General features: G+C 35.4%; 3 protein-coding genes across 5 annotated transcripts; 1 reads left to right on the top strand and 2 right to left on the bottom strand.

The window, feature by feature from the left end:
- The first annotated feature begins 128 nt into the window (after window positions 1-128).
- Window positions 129-4462, top strand: LOC133682224 (lysophospholipid acyltransferase LPEAT1). Of its 2 annotated transcripts, XM_062105510.1 has the most exons (9): window positions 129-891; window positions 1198-1317; window positions 1453-1490; window positions 1651-1715; window positions 2259-2327; window positions 2684-2817; window positions 3441-3581; window positions 3788-3851; window positions 4254-4462. In XM_062105510.1, exons 1-9 carry the CDS (start codon window positions 358-360, stop codon window positions 4262-4264), a joined length of 1176 nt encoding a protein of 391 aa, XP_061961494.1. In that variant the 5' UTR covers window positions 129-357; the 3' UTR covers window positions 4265-4462. The 2 variants fall into 2 exon arrangements, with proteins under 2 accessions (XP_061961494.1, XP_061961493.1); XM_062105509.1 differs by lacking the exon at window positions 4254-4462 and having other exon boundaries at window positions 3788-4209.
- A 206-nt stretch (window positions 4463-4668) lies between these two features.
- On the bottom strand, window positions 4669-8323 carry LOC133682225 (deSI-like protein At4g17486). Its single transcript, XM_062105511.1, has 4 exons — window positions 7959-8323; window positions 6604-6861; window positions 5980-6267; window positions 4669-5243 (listed from the first exon to the last, which is right to left on the bottom strand). Exons 2-4 carry the CDS (start codon window positions 6812-6814, stop codon window positions 5002-5004), a joined length of 741 nt encoding a protein of 246 aa, XP_061961495.1. The 5' UTR covers window positions 6815-6861; window positions 7959-8323; the 3' UTR covers window positions 4669-5001.
- A 6918-nt stretch (window positions 8324-15241) lies between these two features.
- On the bottom strand, window positions 15242-19629 carry LOC133681910 (J domain-containing protein required for chloroplast accumulation response 1-like). Of its 2 annotated transcripts, XM_062105104.1 has the most exons (9): window positions 18738-19627; window positions 17662-18431; window positions 17186-17583; window positions 16971-17082; window positions 16605-16663; window positions 16420-16485; window positions 16260-16337; window positions 15607-15783; window positions 15242-15520 (listed from the first exon to the last, which is right to left on the bottom strand). In XM_062105104.1, exons 1-9 carry the CDS (start codon window positions 19214-19216, stop codon window positions 15482-15484), a joined length of 2178 nt encoding a protein of 725 aa, XP_061961088.1. In that variant the 5' UTR covers window positions 19217-19627; the 3' UTR covers window positions 15242-15481. The 2 variants fall into 2 exon arrangements, 1 of the variants encoding a protein (XP_061961088.1); XR_009836579.1 differs by lacking the exons at window positions 15242-15520; window positions 15607-15783; window positions 16260-16337 and having other exon boundaries at window positions 16458-16485; window positions 16605-16677; window positions 18738-19629.
- Window positions 19630-20657: the final 1028 nt, after the last annotated feature.

Genomic DNA, 20657 nt, shown 5'->3' with positions numbered 1-20657 from the left:
TTGGTTTGAAGGCCCACATCCACAACCGTAAGTTTGCTGGCTTATGATCACAACCGTCCACTTAATTTAATCCAACGACTATAATCACAAACTTATCAAATTTGACAGGCTAGATACATATCATGAGCCGAAAAATCATTTGACGCCAAGCCGTAACAGCGACCTTCCTTCCTCCCTTCCCTGGCGAGAGTAAAAATAACACTAATACCACACCACATCATAGCATGTCAACTCCCCTCCCCTCTCCTTCTCTAATCTGATCTGCTTATCCTTTCCAAACTCTATCTATCCAATTATTAAATGATTTTTAATCCTTGATTACTCTAATTATTATTGTCATTATAATCTCTTGCCATCATGGATACCGAGCTCAAATCCATGAATCCGGACCCGCCCAAACCCGAGCAACCCGACCCGGCATCCCGAGACGATGGCTCGAACTCGAAAGACGACCGTCCGCTGCTTAAATCGGACTCGAACAGAATCAGCTCAACAACAGGTGAGAGCATCGAGGAGCTGGAGAAAAAATTCGCTGCGTATGTCCGCAATGACGTGTACGGTCCGATGGGACGTGGGGAGTTACCATTGGTCGAGAAAGTTCTGTTAGGAATCGCGGTGGTTACGCTGGTGCCGATACGATTTGTGCTCGCATTGCTTATATTGGTGGTGTATTATATAATTTGCAGGGTGTGTACGCTGTTTTCGGCGCCGAATCGGGATGAGGAGGAGGAGCAGGAGGATTTTGCGCATATGGGAGGGTGGAGAAGGGCGGTTATTGTTTGGTGTGGGAGGTTTTTGTCTAGAATGCTCCTTTTCGTGTTAGGGTTTTATTGGATTAGTGTAAGCTATAGAGATATTGAACTGCCTGATCAAAATAAATCTTCTTCCCAGGTATTTTTTTTATTACAGCTGCTTTTTGTAATTTTATTTGGAGCTAAGTGTAATTAATTCGATGATAATGATTTTAGTGGTGAAATTATTTATGCTTTGATGTTGATGCTTTTTTACTTTGTTTAGCTTATGTTTCTATTTGGATTTTACATTAAGATTAATGACTGGGACTATTATATTAAGTAATTAATGTCTAATGGTATGATTATGATGGTAGTTTTTTTTTTCTTAATCATGTTTAGGTTCTGATCCAAGTGAACTAACTCTTGTTATCATTTCCTCTCCATTATTTGATTTTTTGGGCAGAATGAGGGAAAAGATCAATCTGAAGAACCGGAAAGACTGGGGGCAATAATATCGAATCATGTTTCATATTTAGATATCTTGTACCACATGTCTGCTTCTTTTCCAAGCTTTGTTGCCAAGGTTTGTTCGTGCTCTGTTTCTTGTATACGATTTAGTCTCTTAGAATTTACCTATGCTGACAGTATTTCTTGTGGTGTTATTGACCTGATTCTGGTTTAATTGTGATGATTTTGACCCTGGATTTTATCGCTAAAGAGATCAGTGGCTAAACTTCCTCTGGTTGGTCTCATCAGGTTAGTTCACTATGAACCATATTTATCTGGAAATTTATTTTTATTATTGTGGGCTTCATTTGGTATTGCTAAATGACATGATAATTGTCTCTTCATATATTATCTCATATGGTTTGAATGGGGGGAAGTTCTGATGTTTTTTTATGCTTGTTTTTGACAGTAAGTGCCTTGGTTGTGTATATGTTCAACGGGAGTCAAAGTCATCTGACTTCAAGGGTGTTTCAGGTACAGTGATTGTTAGTGTCTATACACTCCACTATTATTTGATGCATGGTGAAGATTAACAGGCTAGCTACTCTCCCATTGTATATCTTTTTAGTTTAGTAGTGTTGGACTAAGCATGATTAGTGCATGCCATAGATTTCATGTTCACAGATTTCAGTAATTTTCAAGCTGAGTGGCATATTTATCAGCCACTACTCTGACCTTGCTTGAGTATTTGATAGTTGCAACTTGCAATAGAGAACTTAAGATCATCCCTAGAAAAGAAAGCTCATGGGTGTTTTGACCGGAGAAACTCCTCACTGGGTTGGGTTAGGGAAAAAAGCAACAGTTCTGGTTTTCTGCATTACAGAATATGGAATATGAGCATGCCTAAAATATTTTTTGCCTGAAAAAGTGAATTGAATTAAGCCATGCAGTTTAGAATGATAATGGTTCTCTACATTACTTATATGGAATATGAGCATGTCTAAAACTACTGTTAATATCTTTTTACAACGAGAATGTGATTGCTTGTGAAATTTCATTTCCCTTCGCTCCTTGCAGGCATTGTGACTGAAAGAGTTAAAGAATCTCATGAAAATAGCTCTGCTCCTATGATGATGCTTTTTCCTGGTTGGTATTTGTGGATCTGTTAAATTCCTAGCTAGAATATTGCTTGATTCATGAATTGCTTGATGTGTTTATAATTTTATTTTACTTGAAAATGGATTGAATATTTTTTATTTTATTTTCCCTCTCCAATCGATAAGAGATTGGGTTGTTTGTATATACGAGTTGAATTCAATTGTGAGGAACACATACAGTCAGTAATGAATTAATGGTTTAAGAATAGAACTACACGTGGTGCTGTATGCTTGTTCTCTGCATGGGTGACCACAAAACTATATGCCCCAAGTATGTTGATATAGCCTGCCTGTAATTTGCACAGCTTCCTAAAAGGTAGTCAATCATCTTTTATGTTAATACAGAAGGCACAACAACAAATGGAGACTTCCTTCTACCGTTTAAGACAGGTGCATTCTTAGCAACAGCTCCTGTGCGTCCAGTGATCCTGAGGTATCCGTACCAACGATTCAGTCCTGCCTGGGATTCAATATCTGGGGTGAGTTTTTCTTATGCAATTTTGATGAGAACTTTTTGTTTGGTAGTTGATTCTATAGTTTTGGTAAAAGTTGAAACATCTACTTCAGTGCCTGGTCGGCCAACCATCAAGGAAGATGAGTGATGAATAATTTGTGAAAATGGACTTGATTGGGATCAAGGACCTGAAATTATTGCCAGTTATGAATGCATCAGCTTGAGAAGTGATATAAGAACTCAAATAAGTTAATTTAAGCTGAGGGAATTTAAATATGTAGTTCAAGATGTAAACAATACCGTGAAAAATAAAATGTGCTTGCTTTTAGAGAAATGTTAGTAAATGCAAGGGTCTAGGTTTAATATCAGACAGATCAGATTTTTATAGCCAGCTATTCATTTCGTTCATGATAAATCACATGTACAGGGAAGAAACTAGCCAGCCAGGTTTCTAGCCACAATGGTGTCATGTACCAAACGTGTATGCGGAGTTGGATTCGAAGTTTCTTGGGGAATCTTTCCGCTGTTTTTTAATCTATGTTTTGTATGTGCCACAGAAAGGATGCCCTGCTTGAAAAATCAGATTTACTAATCTGCATTTAAATTCTTTGTTCTGCTCTCAGCCTCATAATATATTTCATTTTGCAGGCGCTCCATGTGTTCTATCTTTTCTGTCAATTCATAAATCATATGGAAGCAGTATGGCTTCCTGTTTACTACCCATCACAGGAAGAAAAGGACGATCCAAAGCTATATGCTAGTAATGTCCGACGGTTGATGGCCCGTGAGGTATGCACTTCCCTTGATGTTGGATATTGAACTGTTTGAGACAATTTAATAAATTCTTGGTAGCCCACTCATCCATTTCTAAAGTTTCAAGTGTTACCGTGACCTAAAATTATGCAGTCTGAAGTCATCACTACAATTTCATTTGAATTTTTAGCATTCTATCCCAAATTGCCGCATATATCAACATTTGTTTGTTATGGCTGCAGGGTAATTTAACAATGTCAGATATTGGACTTGCCGAGAAGCGAATATATCATACTGCTCTGAATGGTAATATTAGCCTGCCTAGTGTTTTGCATCAGAAAGACGATTGATAATTTCATGGCCTCGCTTCCAACTGATAAATCTATTCTGAGTTGAGCTTTTAACTTTATGTTGGGTATTTGCTCATAAATAACAGTCAAAACACGATGGCAACACTCCACCATTTAGGATAAGAAAAAGATGCTGGTATTGATTTGTAAACTCTTGCGCGGGAATTGTGGCAATTGAGCACGGTGTTAAATGTGTTGGTGGGGTGTATGTTTGCCAAAGAACCTAGTTTAAGAAATTTCTGGGATTCTGTATCGTGTTATGTATGCATTTCTCATTGAGTTTACTGAATGCCTTGAAACCCTTTTCGATATAACGTTGCATTTGTTAAACTGAATCATCTGTTTCCTGTTCCTGCAGGTTTGTTTTGACAATGCTAATTCGGATTCGCCATCTGTATATTTTACTCTATGGTTCTAAGATTAACAGAACAGAAAAGATTAAAATTATATAGGAATCATGAGCAGAATAGTATCTCTTATGTCTTCAATTGTATTCACCTGAATTTTCTGGAATTGCCGTGGAGCTGGACTGGCGTTTACAAAGAAAGCCATTTGCTTTTGATCCCACATTTTTTTCGTTTAGGGGCAATCTGGGAGATTAATTTGTTCCACGAAGAGGTGGCTCGGGCTCATCACTACCACCACTTCGTCAAAGATTGATTTGATTTCACAGATCAAATTGCGTACTTGATTTGTATTCGATGACTTCAGATTTCTGGTGAGGGACGAGCAAACTTCCTTTCCCTTTTAAAGCTATTTCTCTGCCAGAAAAATTCTCAAACTCACACTATTATATACAAACTGAAAGAACAGGCAACCAATGAATTCGTCTGCCAAAAAATGGCCACTGACATAAAAAATAGATCAACCACAGCTCACTGCTAACAAGGGTGCTCCAATGGTTATCTAGCTTTTTTCTCAGACGAGGGAGAATTTAATTAGCATTTTAATGGTTTGCAACAGCAGACTGATGCTAAAACCACTACACCACACAAAAACCATTCATCTCAACAAACCCGCCCATTAACCTTATAGGGTATGGTCGCTAATCACTAGGCAGAGATATCAAATCCTCAATGAACGCTAAAGCGACCCTCGAGTAGCTTTCATCTTTCTTTCAAAGAACCGTTCATGGACCTTCTCAATTCCCATGGCAGGCAGCCTTTCAAAGGTGATTGTAGCAGTAATGAAGAAGTTGACAGCTGCTTTTGTCGCATTGAGATTGAAGACAGGCAACTAAAAGCACTTCTTAACCTTCTCTTCTCACTGTCATAAGGTTGGCCGCAGGGGTCATGTCGCACAGCAGAAATTTTAAGGGATTGAGGAAGCACGCAGTTGCATATTGAACCTATCATAGAGTTCAAGTACTTAGGAATTAAAGACAATCATCATAAACTCTTTGAAATCATGCAATTTAAGAATTAAAGACACAATTTTCTTTTGATCAACATAAACACTGCGGACACTAGTAAGTTGAAGTCATGCAACATAAAGATAAACTTTCTTGACATGATTAACCATCATTTTTTTGGAAAGCCCTGTTTTCAAGCAAAATGCCTCTTTGTTTTAATAAGGGGCCTTCCAGTGCGGAAATAGACTTTTCCTGCAATTACCACTTGCATAATGTAGAAGTCTTGCCGGAAAAGCAGTTCCAGGGTGAAGGGTTATGCCAGAAACACCCAAAACCATTGATCCTCGACCCCAAAAGAATTGATGCCATAGAAATTGTTCTGCCCGGGGGCTGGAAAGTCTACGCATCATCTTCTTGTGACATTTACAGTAAGGTGAGTCCCTGACAGAGGTTGCAAGGGACGTAAAGTTTGACATCGACAAAGTGCATGCATCTTAGGCTACCATGGTAGAAACTAAAAGATCAAGGTAAATTATTGAGATTTCCTCTCTTTTTCCCCAACTTGTAAACAGAACCTGTCTACATTCCAGCAAGGTAACGAGCTGATATTTAAAAGAAAAATTACTTTAGAATTGAAAGTCTCAGTTACATAAATTTAGATGATACTGATGATGATTTCATGCAGTAATTTCTCAATCTTGTACTTGGTAGATGGTTATATGAGAAAACATACCTATTTTTGCCAGTCGATTTACCCACTTTGGAATTGGTTTCCCAGTCAGCTTGTAACAAATATCCTTGCAGAAATGGTTGCAATTCTTAACAATCAAGTGATATGTATCACCATGATAGCTCGCAGCATGCTGCTCCATGAATTCTCTAACCTGAATGGAGTCCAGGCATGTGGTCCCAATGAATATGGACCTCCTGAACTTGAAGCCTGGGCACTGCCGAGGCTCGACCTCAAAAACACCACTTGTTGGGTAGTCATGGGCTCCAAATGCATATTCTACTCCATGAACTGCACAACAGTGGAAGGCGGGCAATGAGAAAATTTGAAACCTAAACCAACTTGAAACTGGAGTAATATAAAAGAAGAAAATACAGCAGGATAGGGCTTTTAATCCACTGCTTGCCAATACAGTAATTTTATTCAATGCACAAGGATTGCACTGGTTTGGCTGGAGGTTGCTTAGATGGATAGCATGAATGAGAAACTAGATTAACATATCTGGGAACTCAGTTTTTCTCATTATAGGCAAAGGGCAGCATGTTTTTTATGAATTGATCTCCAGACTGGAAAGTAAAATCACTACACGTGAGGTGCATGATTGGAAACCATGAGTGAGAGCCGTACCTTCCACACCAGAGTGAAAGATGCCGAGGCCTGCCCAATAGGCGTAGCCATTCATTGGCGTCAAGTCATACACATTGAGATAAACAGGTGTATCGCCTGGACCATAGCTAGCCGATCTTGGTTTGGGAAACAAACAAAAGCGGGTGGCTGATTTGCCTTTCGAGCAAAGGGGTATGATGGATTTCCATACTTTCTTTGATCCAAGTTTCATATTTCCTTAAAGTAAAGACCAAATTTCAACTAATGCTGGCCCCCAAACTGCAGAGACAAGAAAAAAAAATCAACAGACTTTTCTTAGTCTAAAAAGAAAAGCAACTTCTGTAACAATTAACACGACAGCTTTTTCTACGAGATCACATCAAGATCCAACTTAAAATCACATCAAGATCCAACTTAAAATCACATCATATCCTTTCCAGCGCCTCATGAGACAAAAGAGCCCTGCATCTTGTGGATCATGTCCATTTCGCTACAGAAGTCTATTTTTTAGGTCTTGATTTCTAGTTGATCAAACTGAATCTTAAATGCAATGAGTTTTTTGGCTCTACAGTACATGGTTTTCCTTTCTAACTTTCAACTCCCCTGTTATGCCATTATTTAAAAATCACAAACGGTCAATAGCAACATTAGTATATTTTAGGTGATCTTTTCAAACATAATATAATAACATATTGCAGAATCTGCAGACTAGTCAACATTATAGCAACCATCTGCAACACCAGCTGGCTGTCATCCTAAATAATTAGCAAAAATAGTGGTATACTATTTTGCACAATCACATTCATCATGAGATATGATCAAACCTTTATGCGAATCTTGGTCCAACTAGTTATGGCTGGCATACCAATGCATTTAAACCAAATATGCAAAACTCAAAGTTGCATAAAATCCAGTGACTTTTAACTGCAAAATTCAAGACATGAATTCTCCACGAGAAAAGGGACTAAATATTACCAAATTCATTGACAAGAGAATCTGGATTTGCAGCATGGCTTTAGATTTTAAGTTGAAGTATAGTTGTTTCAGATCTAGTTGAAATCATAAATAGTAAAAGCAAAGCAAATGTAATAGATCAAACAAAAACCAGTGATCTTAGAGAGCATCCAAAAACAACATTACAAGAGCTAGAATTATACAGTTTGGCTTAATTTTTAAGTAAAGAATTCCAAGTATTCATTGAAAGAAAGAACTTTGGGATCCAACAACATCTACAATGAAGCAAGAAGATCGCTTCTTTTTTCAGATTTCTCTCAAAGTTTCCCAGGAATCAAGCGAACCCTTAAATGAGAAGCACTTAAAACAAAGAAGATAGAAAAGAAGAGAGGCAGAGTAAGAAAAATACAAGAAGAACTCACAGATTTGCTATCATAAAAGGTAGCCATTAGAGCCCAAGAAGACCACCTTTCTGAAGCATCATTGGAATGAAAACCTCTTTGAATTGAAAGTAATAATATTACTCCCTAAACAAGAAAAAGAGAGGGCCTATCTGATTCTGAAACACTCTTTGCTGTCTGACACAAAACAACAAGAGGGCTAAAAATTATAAGAAAATAATATAGCACCAACACAGGATGGCAAGGTAAAACTGTAAAAGCCAACAGTCAATTTCCCTCTCCCTCTCTACTGTGTACGCCTCTAATACTATAATGACACTAGTACCATTAGCTTAGGTGCTGAATTACAAGGGAAGCTCTGTTGAAGACTTGAAGGAGATAGAGGAGCTGGTTATTTAGACGAGGAGGAAAAGAAAATGAATAGATTATTTTAATCCCTTCATATTTAGTAATTCCTCATTTTGATCCCTATTAAATCTTTTCTTGTATTGATACCGAAAGTTCCAATGCAACCCCTCGCTGATGTATAATGAAGTCGGTAGAAAATAGTTACACGACCTTCCCTAAGTCATGACCCGGTTGAGGGTTGTGATTCTCAAGTCAATTCCATTACAAAGCTGTTTCAGACAAACTATTTAAGTGATGGTGATCCACGTGTTAGATATTTTTATTTTTTATTAGAAAATTATATATATAAATTTTTTTAATATATTTTTATAGTTTAAAAAATTCAAGTTTAGATTAAAAATTTATACACACATGTAATAAAATAAATCAAGAATTATATATGTGAATAAATAAATAAAAAATCATTAACGATATCTAAATATAAAACTTGAAAAATAAAAAAATAGATGTAAATTAAGATATTTAATCTTGAAAGATGAGACATTTACTTAGTTGTGCCTACTAAATGTTTTTATTTAAGCAAGCGATAATAGAAATAAAGACACAAATAAAATTAATCAAATAAAATGAAATGAAAAAAAAATATTATGCAATATTGCACATATTAGAAATATTATATGAAAATGATTTTTTTATTTTAAAAAATAAAGTTCTTCCAAGCAAAAAATTTTAAAAATATATAGATGAATAAGAAAAACTCTTCAAACTTAAATGTATAACTAAAAACAAAATCGTCTTTTAAAAAAGACTCTAAAAAAAAAACAAGTACGAATTTAAATATAAATTAAAAAAAAATAAAGATAAAACTATTAAAATAATCATTAATGTTTTTTTTTTTAAAAAAAAAGCAAAGCCAACCCATCTGGCCCATTTTGCATGGGCCCATGCATGGCCTACTCTAGAAGGTCCATGCGATTGAGTCCTTAATTTTTTTTGTTTGTAACTAGGTCCACCCTGAATTTTTGTTTTTTAAAAAATTGACAATGCGTCATCTGATTTACCCAAATTCTAGCCACTATAGTCGCCGAAAAACCAAGGCTTGAGTTTTTTATCTAAAAACTTATTTTTAACCCATTTTGACCCAAAACATTATAGAAACTGTGATAAACTTATCTATGACCTCAAAAAACCCAAACTCCAAAAACAAAAAAAAATTGAAATCAATCCGAGTTCGAATTTGTTTTTTTATGAATTTTAAAGGTAAAAAAACACTTAACATGAACTCTCCTTTTCAAATTGAACCATTTGACATAAATATCATCCATTTTTGTGACTTAAATCGGTTTCAACAATATTTTTTCTCTCTTTATTACCAAAATTCAACAACCTTTCTCTCTCATCTCTCAGACAAGGAATACAAAAAAGAACAACTTTTCTTCCAAAATTGAATTAGAAAAATATTGAGGTAATAAAGTGTATATATCTTTTGTAAAACTTATGGCATCACACCCATGTCTGACACCCTTTTCACTTCGGTTCCTTTTCTTTCAATCCTATCTTTTCATAATAAATCAAAATCAATTGGTCTTCAATTAGAATCAAGTTGACAAAAAAAGAAGTTTGATGATCAAATTGAAAAAATATAAAATTTTGCACTACCCGTATACAATAATATATGAGAGAATGAATAATAGTCTTGCACGATGAAAAACCTACGTCTTTTAGAATGATACTTAATTAACAAAAGAAAAAAAAATCTTGGAATTTACTTGGTTATGGTTTGCTCGAGTTTGACCGAGTTAATTTAGTCTTTAGTTGACACATTAGATCACCCAAATTTAACTGATTAACATCAAAATAATTCAACTCACATCACTGAAGAGGGTTTAATAACTATGAATTAATGTTCATTATTTTTCTTACCTTTTTCATCCCTGGTGATTTTATTCCACAAAATATTTAAAATTTACCTAACAAAAAGGATCAAGGGAGGTCAATTCGATATTATTGTGTCGCTAAAAGCTATATTGAGAGCGTGCTTGATATTGTGATAAAAACACTAGTTGTCAAAAAATTGATTTGTTTTGCTTAGAATTAGTTGTTTTGATGTTTTTGAATCATTTTAATGTGTTAATATTAAAAATATTTTAAAAATAAAAAAGATACCTTGATGTATTTTTTAATAAAAATAATTTTAAAACAATCGCTGCCGCAATGTTAATATTGAAACATCTTAGATTATGAGAACCGAAATGGAACACCAAGGGGTGTGTAGGGATCAGAATATAGTTTACCAAGAAAAAAAATATACGAGGATGACATGTCTCTAATCTTTTTTTGACAGTGCCGTGTACGTGGTCCAGCTCAGGCACGAATTTCTGCCGCATCTTTTATCCCGCTCCTCCTCCCTTCATCTCAAAATTTGTGGTCGTGTTCTAGCAGAGAAAGGAACTCTGGGTTCTATTTTTTTTATACATGTTTGTTATTTTTATGATATTTTATTTATTTATTAGATTTATAAAGTGTTTAATAAATTTAAAAATTAATTATAATACATGTAAATTAATCTGAACATCTCCAATTATATATATAAAAAAATTATGAGCACATCAGTTACTGCAATGTCATTTTGATTTTTTTTAATGCACAGTTCCTATGATATTTGAAATAAAATAATAAATCATGATTAAAGAAAAGTAAACAGTGAGTCTTGCCAGTTATAGATAAAAGATAGTGAAATGATTGTGGGATGGCGAGTTAAATGGGATTGAGATCGCATGTCATCCAAAAGAAATCCTAATTTCATCATTACTGATTTTTTAAAGCTATTTTTATTATATTATAAAAATTAATTATCAACCAGCCTATATTAAATAATTACTGTACTTCTCTTTAAGGCATGGAGAGAGTGAGTTTAATAATTACTGTAATTTTTTTTTTATAGTTAGTAATTACAGTCATATTTGTTCATCTAAAATTCAATGAATCTTGATTTAACTGCGTGCTCAGATGTGAGAAAATAAGGTATCAGAAGATAAGAAAATCTCTGCAGAAAAAGAAAAAGAAAAGGAGAGAGATGAGTTGATCTTTATCATTCGTGACCATTTCTTCCTTGTGGAATTTTATCCAGAAAAGACATGAATGGCCATGGTAATGATTAAACTCCTATTTCTTTCCACGACCAAAAATAATAATAATTAGAATGTCATTGTCTTAATGCAACATCACACTATTTTGTGGGTGCCGATTGATCAAAGTATAATAATTTCGTTGCAACTGATTTTGCTAGAATTTAATGAGAATATGACCGCTTTTAATTTTGACTATATTTTTTTTGATAAATTATTATTTGTAATTAATTTTTTTAGTTTAAAATTGTTTTTTTAACTTGAAAATAAATTACAATAATTATTTTTTTTATTTTGAATGTAAACACATCAAAATTATTGAAAAACAAAAACAAACGTTGTTTTTGTTAAAAAAACTATTTCAATTCAATAGTTTAAATTGTTAGATGAAGTTCTAATATATAATTTATATCATCCTCTGATAATCTTAAATGACAATCATAATAATCAAATATTCATTGAATTTTACTAATACACCTTTGATATTTAACACTTTTGCTTACAACAATAACACTGCTTGACTCATAACCACTATTTACAATTGTAAGTAAATTTTCTCTCTGTGTAACTGTAAAAATCCTGTATGATTTAAATAAAAACAGAAATCTCACATAAGAATCAGAAAAACACTATTTTAGATGGATAGCAAAAAAAAAAAAAACAAAAAAAAAAAGTCAATGCATGCACTTACCAGATATAAAAAAACGAAACAGAAGAGGTTAAATCCTGACAAGGACAGAAGAGGGGATTCCAATTCTGCGCACGGGTGCAGGAAGATTTTTAACCAGAGGTGCTTTAGCTTACTTGAGAAGTGAAATGTTTGCAAGATTATTATGAGCCACGAATTCTAACAACTCCAGTCTAATTAAGCTATGATTATATTCTATGTACAGTGGGTTTGTAAGTTGACATGTCGTTTTCCCAAAACGGGTCAGACGCAGCAGAGAAATGTTTACTACAATTGGTGGATGCAAGAGACGAATCATCTTGGCAAGATTGAAAAATCTTGCATAAATATCCAGGTACGTTATATCAAATCTGAGAGTGATAATGGCCATGGCATTCCCACCTTGATTTTAGGTCAAGAAGAAATGATGGTAGATATTTAATCTTATTTAATGAGAATTGATTTTATTAAAAATCATTCATAAAATTTAGATCTTAAATCAGGCCGGTTTAACAACTTGCTCAAGAATTACCTTTTAGCTCTCGGGAAAACCTCAAATTAGTCTCCAATCTACCTGCCAAATTTCATTCTAGATCTTATATTTTTTTTGTTGGGGTTGTAAGGACTCAATCATGACATCTTCGATTAGGAAACTGTGGTGATTTCTAGATGCAAAGATCCAATTGAAAAAATTCTCATGCTTTAGTAATGAAATTGATAAAAATAAATTTATTGGATAAGAAATCGAGATGGAGGCTTCGAACCAAGTAACAGGTCAAGGGATAAAAATGAGGTTTTTCAGGGAGAAACATCTACGAGTTCTCACAACCTGGGATCAATTTACACGCTACACCAACCACGAAAGACCCTCGAATTGAGTCACGAGCAACGAGCAAGAGCCAATTATTGTCGGGAAGCAAATAAATATTACAATTGGGCAGCCATAGCTTGCATTTCCAAGGTCCTCCACTATTTTACTGGCTAGATATTGCAGACGTGTTGCAAAGTCAACTTGTATAAATACTTTATATTTCCACACTCCCAAGTATATTTATCAAACTCGATGGTCCCCCGGTTAATCGGCCTGGAAATCCATAACTTCGAAGCCCGATTCAGCCTTAGTTTATCATTGAACTAGATTAGTAATTGATGCCGGTGGACCTAAGCGATGCAGCCTGGCTTGATACAATATCGTTTTAATTTTTTTTTTATCTAAAATAATTATGATTCTATGTAGGAAATACCACCAGCACTTTCTCGGAGAATTAAGTATACACCACCGATATTAATTGAAGCTCCTACAGAGGAACAGCTGGCCATTTCAAGCTGTTTTGAAAGCCTTCACGAACATCTTGTGTGATGGACTTGGCCTACTTCCCATGACCAGAATGGCTCAATAAATTATTTTTATGTAACAAACGCATTAAATTCACAGAAGAGAAGTCGAATACTGCTTATAAATACTTTGCCCTTTCCCACGATCAACATATCTGGCTCATAAATATTAAATACTTGCTGCGCCAACACCACACCCCACCCCACCCCCCCACAACAACAAAAGGAAAGGTGGGTGGGTAATCTTGCAAATTGGAGTAAATAATAGCAGTGACAGATTTTACATCATGTGGAAAAGGCAAGTGTTGTCTCTGTCAAATATTTTAAGCAATGCTGCAGGGAGAATTTATGTCCCTCAACTGCCATTACAGGTAAATGCAGATAATGTTTGAAGCACCGAATTCGAATCCAGTCAATTCGAAGTATACACTCGTTGTTCAAGTGAATTATTACTCCTGCTTTTCTTGAACTAATTAAAATCGAACAATTAATTCATGGATGATATCTAAGTTAAACCGCGCATAGTTATAAGACTTCGGTTCTTGAATTAAGGGCTAACCTATATCAACTAAACCTTTGATTTTTTTTCATGAAAAATCCAAAACAACATTTTGGTAAAAGAATTTTTTTTTTAACCAATTCAATCCAGGTTAAGCTTTAAGTTCATGAATTATCAGCTTTACCTATCAAATTTTATCTACTCTTAATTACTAAACTTGAAAAGGGATGAAAATCTAATCTAAAACTTGATAAATACTAAGTCAACTTGTTTTGAATGAATGAATATGTTATGAATAATTATTTTATTTAATGGATAATGGGTAAGGTATGAATACTGTTATATCTAGATTGTTTTAATATAACTATAAACTAAATATTGAATAATAAAAATAATAGTCTCATAATAAATATCGGGATTCAATATCTAGTTTATAAATATAATTTTTTTATTCAATAAATAATAAATAAGATATAAAAAAACTTTGACAAGTAGATATCCACCCTTAAATTTCGGACCGGAATCTATTAGCAATTCAAATTTTCTACAAGAACAAGTAACTTTGATCGGCTAACTTTTGATGTAGATCCCACGTTGTCTGTTCGGGAAGTGTCAGAAGGCGGACAAAGTAGCTAAAGGAGCCTCTGGCAAGGTAGAAAGTATCGCACAGAGTTTTGTGATGCTTTAAGAAACGACAGTTTACTTCCAAAACAAACATATGGAAACGACAGGCATGTTATGTGCACAAAACAGAGGCTGCGGTGCATTAGAAAGGAACTCAAGCCTTTTCTCCTTTGCGTTCTGACAGGTTTGAGCCTTGAGGGTTTTTCTCGGTAGGCCCTTCGGTTAACTGTGATGTTTCAACTTTCAATTCATTAGCCAATTAGACTACCTCACTGGGTCCAATAAGAACACAAAAGCCCAATTAGAGATATGTCAATTCTGTCTGTCCTTCACATGTTTGTGTCAGCCATGTTATGTTTTGTCTCGCCCGAGATAATATTGTTATTGATTATTCGAAATCACATTCTATATAGATTTTTTTTTTAAAATTAGTATAAGGTAGAGTAGCAAAATATCATAGATATTAAATCCAATTCGAAATACACCAAGTTCAAGAATCGGGTCATAGTCGAAGGTTATATATGAGGAAGGTTGCCTCGTGATCTGTGGGTCAGCATTGAACAATTTTTATTTTATTTTTAATCTCAATACAGCCTCGTTTAATAAAAAAACATGAATTTTTTTAGCGACATAACCCATATCAAAATCTTAGTCGATGAATCATCAAATTAACCATTTGATAGATACTCGAATTCAACTACGGTTAAATAAATATTTTTTTCATATGCATAAAAGGAGAACTCTATGACTAAATTCAATTTCAACTTCTTAATGTTTAGTAATCAAAATACTCTAAGACACTGCAGCACAACGCACAAGCAGAATAGCTATCCACAGTATGATGTTCCCACAAATATATTTTTTACCATGTACACTTAAATAAACAAGCATCTCGATGTCCTTGATCCATGAGAAATTACTATCTGCATTCCTTGGTCGCACATCACACTGCTCCGAGTGAGTTGAAAAGAGTCCATGCTTCCTGTGTGCATGCAAGGAGTGGTTAGATGAATTTAGAATGGCGATGATTTCTTTAAGTTCAAGAAATAAAAATTAACTGGATATTACCTGCAAAATATCGAAGATTTTTTCTGCTGTGTATTTTTGATGCGAGGTAGCACCTTTCTGCTGTAGTTTATCAGGGTGTAGACAGAGTAAGGCCTTTTGATATGTTCTTTTCACCGCATTTCCTTCAATTATATCAACAAGAGGCACAGGATTCCACCCACTTCCAGACCAAAGGACCTGCGAATGCAGCCAATATCAGTTTAAGAGGCAGACAGTTCTAAGTTAGTCGGAGCCAAAAGATATGATTTAGAAGTTCAACTAAATAGTCAAAGCCTAAAGATATGACCCGAGACCGACCCGAATAAGTTGAGCCCTAGTTGACTTGGCCAAACTTGGTCTAAACCGGCTGGGTCAGCTCTAAGGATTTTTTTTTTAAAAAAATAAACAACATGGTTTTGGACTAAAATGATAGAACCGATTGACCCACAGCCAAGTAACTCAGACCCTTTTTTAGGTCATATCCGACCGGAACTGACAACTATGCTTGGAACGGGATGAAGTTCAATTTACTAGGTTTAGTCACGAATCACCAGAAAACCACTTTAAATAGAAAATGCAGTAGGTCTGATGCAATGGTAATTAAAGTTCAGATAAAAGAATGTGCACTCTAGAAAAAAACTCGCAGCACAAGCAAGAGTAGAAGGCAAACTCACATATTGTAAAGTTGACAACAGGGAGCGTATGTTGCCTTCCTTTCCTTTCGACCACTTCTGTATTTTATCATCAATGACCTGCAATGTATGATTTCCAGTTACTATTTCCTGGTAAAGTTGAGAGAAAAAATGGAGTGTCTTTGTCAACTTTCTTCCTTACTTGGATCTCCTCATGGTTATCGCTGGTTTGGAGCTCCCTTTCCTCATCCTGGGCTAATTCTGTAATCTGTCCACAGGGCAAAGTATACCAGCTCATTAGTCATTTCAGGAGGCAATTAAATAATCCTAATACCTACTAAAAAAAAAGATGGCGGAATGCTAATGTTTATATACACAATCACATACCAGGAGGAAGGACATATCTGTATCTGCAATGGTTGATTCTAATCCATCAGGAATGTAAGCTGTCAACAACGTTCTGATGCATTACATATCACATTTTTTAAGAATCATTAACAAAGAGTTCAAATCCTTTTTGTATATGAAGTAGTAAATTCAGTAAAAGAGCTCATTCTAGCGAAATTGCATAGCAATTGGAATATATGAATCATGATTCAGATGAACATGTAATATGCCATGCTGCTTCACCATTTTCATCCTAATTGATATTAAAAAACACAAAATCATTTTTCTAGGTGGATGGTATCCAAAATCTCCCAGTCAACATGCAGCAATTAAAATAGCATATAGCATCAATTAATATCAAAATACCTGCAGTTGACACTGAGCTATCCTTGCGTCCAGAAGAAACGCTTTCGGACCTGAGGTTGTTCGCCTTTGTCTCGGGATGTTGTTTCTCAGATTGCTCAAGACATTTGTTCACCTGAAGATTACAATAAAAGTTGAAAATCTCAGGTCCACTATGAGTGTATCAGCTGTGATAATATTTTACAAAATAAAATGCAAGATCATTTTCAGCTGAGTACCAGGATGGAAGCATCTGGCATGTTTTTATTGTTAACATTACGCGAGTGCATTTTCTCATTTCTGGTATCGTCAGTATTGAATTTTATTCTTTCCTTTCGTCCCGAACTCTGATGTTGAGAGTCATTAAGATCAAAGTTGGGCTTTTCTGAACCTGCCCGATTGAAAATTTTAACAAATTCCTTGACCTTTCCCCTAAGTCTGTTCTTCTCAAGGCTGTCTCTTGATTTTGTTGGTGGATATTGAACGTCAGCTTTATCCACTTCTACATTATTCGCTGTAGTTCTTTTCTCATCTTGATCCTTTACGTTTTCACTAACATCAAAAACTGCAGATGGTTTTTTGGTGCTTTCTGCCTTTCTTTCTTTCAAACCATTTTTTCTAGTCATCTTATCAATACCTGCCAGAGAAAATAGATGTGTTATTAGAGATATCACATGAGAAGCATACTTGATATAGATTCCAGAACATGACTTACATTGCTCATGATCATCCTCGGATAACAGGGAACGTAGTGGTTTTAACTCAGTCTTGCGATCCTCAAGCGTAACTACAGAAATTCGTTCCTTTGTTTTTTCAGATAAGTCCATTTCAGGACCATCTTCAACAATCACTTGATGAGTGCTTGGAGTATCTAACTCAGGTACAGGAAAAATTGTGTCCTCAACAATCTGACACGGTTCTACTTCACACTGAATGCTCTTATCAAAGAGGAAGCGATTATCTTGTTGATTAAGCTCGATGTGACTACTGAATGAGGGAACATCGATATCATGTGGATTTGCTGATCGTAATGCTCTTGCTATACCCTCGCTTGCTATCCATCCATTAGCACTTGAACATCTCTGAAGTTCACAATTCTCATCCAGTCTTGATTTGGTAGCTCCTCTAAGGGACATCACAAAGGGTATTCCTTCGCTTGCCCACTTGTATATAGAAAAATGAGACTGGTTTCCATTTGTTGGAACATCAGAACTATCTGAATCACTTTTCAAATTTGTGTTTGTGTCTGTTTCTTCATGTTTGGTCGAGTTTGATGACTCCTCGCTGCTAAGAGATAGCTCCTTCGATAAAGTGCTTTGCCTAGAGATATCATTAGTCAACTCGTCTCTAACGTGGTCCGTTTGGCTTGCAGAATGTGCATAATTGCCTACGCCATATGAAGCACCATCCTTATTTTTGTGAATGCTATGGGCGCTAGAGTTAAATGTTGGCAAGTCTGTCCGCTTACTCAGTTTGGCAGAGAGGCTGCAAAATTAACAGTACAGGATTTGAGATTTTGGGATGCATTTGTTCAAAAGACACTCAAACCCAAGCAGATAATAGTGCAGATAAGAACAATTACTTGAACAAAGAATCAATAACCACTAACAGACACCACATTAATCCGAAATACATTTGAAACAACCTAGGCAATGACATATCATCACTTCTTATTGCTATAAAGGATTTTAATTGGTGATTTATGTTGACCAATGAAGAAAAGACCATCTAAATTATAAGATCTAAGATGTACAGAAATAAGCGAATAGCATCTCAGAGTGAATCCAAAACCTGAATTGTGCAGGCAGAGATGGACTCCAGGGATCAGCTCTAGGTGGCAGCTGTCCAGTAGGGCTTAGGACTCTTGAACCTGGAGTTGAAGAAAGTGAATGAAGGTCATGCTTCTTCGGAGAAGAACCCAAAGACTTATTGCCTCTGAAAATATCATCAAAGAAATCATTTCTTGGATATCGCCTTCTATTGACATTTTCATCGCCAAACACTGGCTTCTCATTTAAACCCGACAAACTGTTGCGAGACAACATGGTATCAACATCACCACTTCTTGAAACAAATGAATCTGTCGTTTCAGCAAAACTAGATCGCACCTCCTGAAGCGATGATCGCCTCGGTGGGCCACCAAAAACATCTATAAAATCAATATCAGAGTTTCCATGTTGGCTAGTTGAAGAAGAGCCTGGATGGTTTATAGATTGTCTTTGAAGATTATAACCTAACAGAACACTTTCTCTCTGAGAAAACCTCTCCATTTCAACCAATAACCAGTACGGAGCACCCACAAAACCAGTTCAATTCAACTAGAAAGTAAGAATTTAAACAAAAACTTCCTATCCATCTTTTTGATCATGGAACTGCAAGTCCTGAAGAGGGTTCTTGTTGTGAATCAAGAACTTGCAGAGATTTTTCTTTTGAGAATCATGATGTTGAGGTATGGAGGATGAGATACATCCAAACAATAACGTGGGAGATTTTGAAAGGGAGAATACAAAGGCGGGGCTAGTGGGTTCTTCTTGTTGAATCAAGAACTTGCAGAGAGGATCATGATATTGAAGCATGGAGGATGAGATACACTCAAACAATAATGTAGAAGATTTTGAAAGGGAGAATACAAAGGTGGGGCTAGTGGTCTTTGAAGCCACTAGTAAAAATCAATGTCGTCTGCTTGTGGATATTAAGGAAGAAAATTCCATACAGCAACCGAAGTATTAGGCAATCTTTGTCGTTAACCTGAGTTTTTAGAAATTAATTCTTGGTGACCGTTAAACTCAGATTTTTTGTGAACCCACGTTGTTATGGGTTCGTTTTCTACAGCCTCCGTTAGGATGACAGCCTGTTATTGCTTGCATGCAATGAATGATGTCATGAACTTCTTTTGCTCCCTCCTCCAGTCCATGTAAATTAAAACAAAAATCAAATTAAAATTAGTTGCCAATCTTGTTCACTAAAATTCGATCATTATTGCAGCAGATGTGATTAAAATTGACCTACAAATTAGAATAGGACAGAAACAGAGATATAAAATAAAAATATTTTTGAAGTAAGTTCTTATACTCTTAAAACAGAAATTGAGAAAAACATGTCCCTTCTATCCATATAATTTTTGTTTTTTTCTGAAAGAGTAACTAAATACTAAGGATTGAACTGGGTTATGATTGGTTAGCCTTGGGATAACACTTTTACATGGTAACCCAGCTAATTTGCTGTCCATGCATGAAGGTAGGTGAGCAGCCGCTGATTGACTATAAGGCAACGAATATCAGGAGGGTCTGCCAAGAAAAGCCAAGACAGAAATCTAACCCTCCAGGAAAAAAAAATTACAGTAGACCTGATTCTGGTTTATGCTAGCAAACCAATCGCATTAGGAACCCCACCTTAGCATCTGGTAATAATAGATACGGGATCCACTGCACCTCGTGATGAGATAGTTATAGTCCTTATGAACCTAAATTTAGTGTGATAATCTTTTGTTTCTTTCTCTCAAAGGGGTGCGAGCCAAGAAGTACGAGGATCCTGGTTCATGGTCCTTGCCGGTCCAGTCACATTGTAGCCAACCACCGAAGTCATTGATCCCAACTCCACCAGGATGCAACAAAATGTCACTCTAAAAAATAATCAAATACCCAGAAACTATCAAAGAATAGAGCTTCCAAGTTGCAGCAAAATCTTTTATCATGAAAAATGACAAGCCTG

The sequence above is a fragment of the Populus nigra genome, chromosome 2, assembly GCF_951802175.1.
Source record: "Populus nigra chromosome 2, ddPopNigr1.1, whole genome shotgun sequence".
Taxonomy (NCBI): Eukaryota; Viridiplantae; Streptophyta; class Magnoliopsida; order Malpighiales; family Salicaceae; genus Populus; species Populus nigra.
This window is presented reverse-complemented; position numbering and strand designations above follow the sequence as displayed.

Bases quoted from the DNA above. Each gene is read 5' to 3' on its own strand.
- LOC133682224 (XM_062105509.1), top strand. From the start codon at position 358: ATGGATACCGAGCTCAAATCCATGAATCCGGACCCGCCCAAACCCGAG. The intron at 1,318-1,452 runs GTTTGTTCGTGC...TTATCGCTAAAG, and splicing joins TTCCAAGCTTTGTTGCCAAG to AGATCAGTGGCTAAACTTCC. The intron at 1,491-1,650 runs GTTAGTTCACTA...TGTTTTTGACAG, and splicing joins CCTCTGGTTGGTCTCATCAG to TAAGTGCCTTGGTTGTGTAT.
- LOC133682225 (XM_062105511.1), bottom strand. From the start codon at position 6,814: ATGAAACTTGGATCAAAGAAAGTATGGAAATCCATCATACCCCTTTGC. The intron at 6,268-6,603 runs GTACGGCTCTCA...ACTGTTGTGCAG, and splicing joins CTTTCACTCTGGTGTGGAAG to TTCATGGAGTAGAATATGCA. The intron at 5,244-5,979 runs GTATGTTTTCTC...ACTCTATGATAG, and splicing joins AAATCGACTGGCAAAAATAG to GTTCAATATGCAACTGCGTG.
- LOC133681910 (XM_062105104.1), bottom strand. From the start codon at position 19,216: ATGGAGAGGTTTTCTCAGAGAGAAAGTGTTCTGTTAGGTTATAATCTT. The intron at 17,584-17,661 runs GTAAGTCATGTT...TTTCTCTGGCAG, and splicing joins CGAGGATGATCATGAGCAAT to GTATTGATAAGATGACTAGA. The intron at 17,083-17,185 runs GTACTCAGCTGA...TGTAATCTTCAG, and splicing joins TGCCAGATGCTTCCATCCTG to GTGAACAAATGTCTTGAGCA.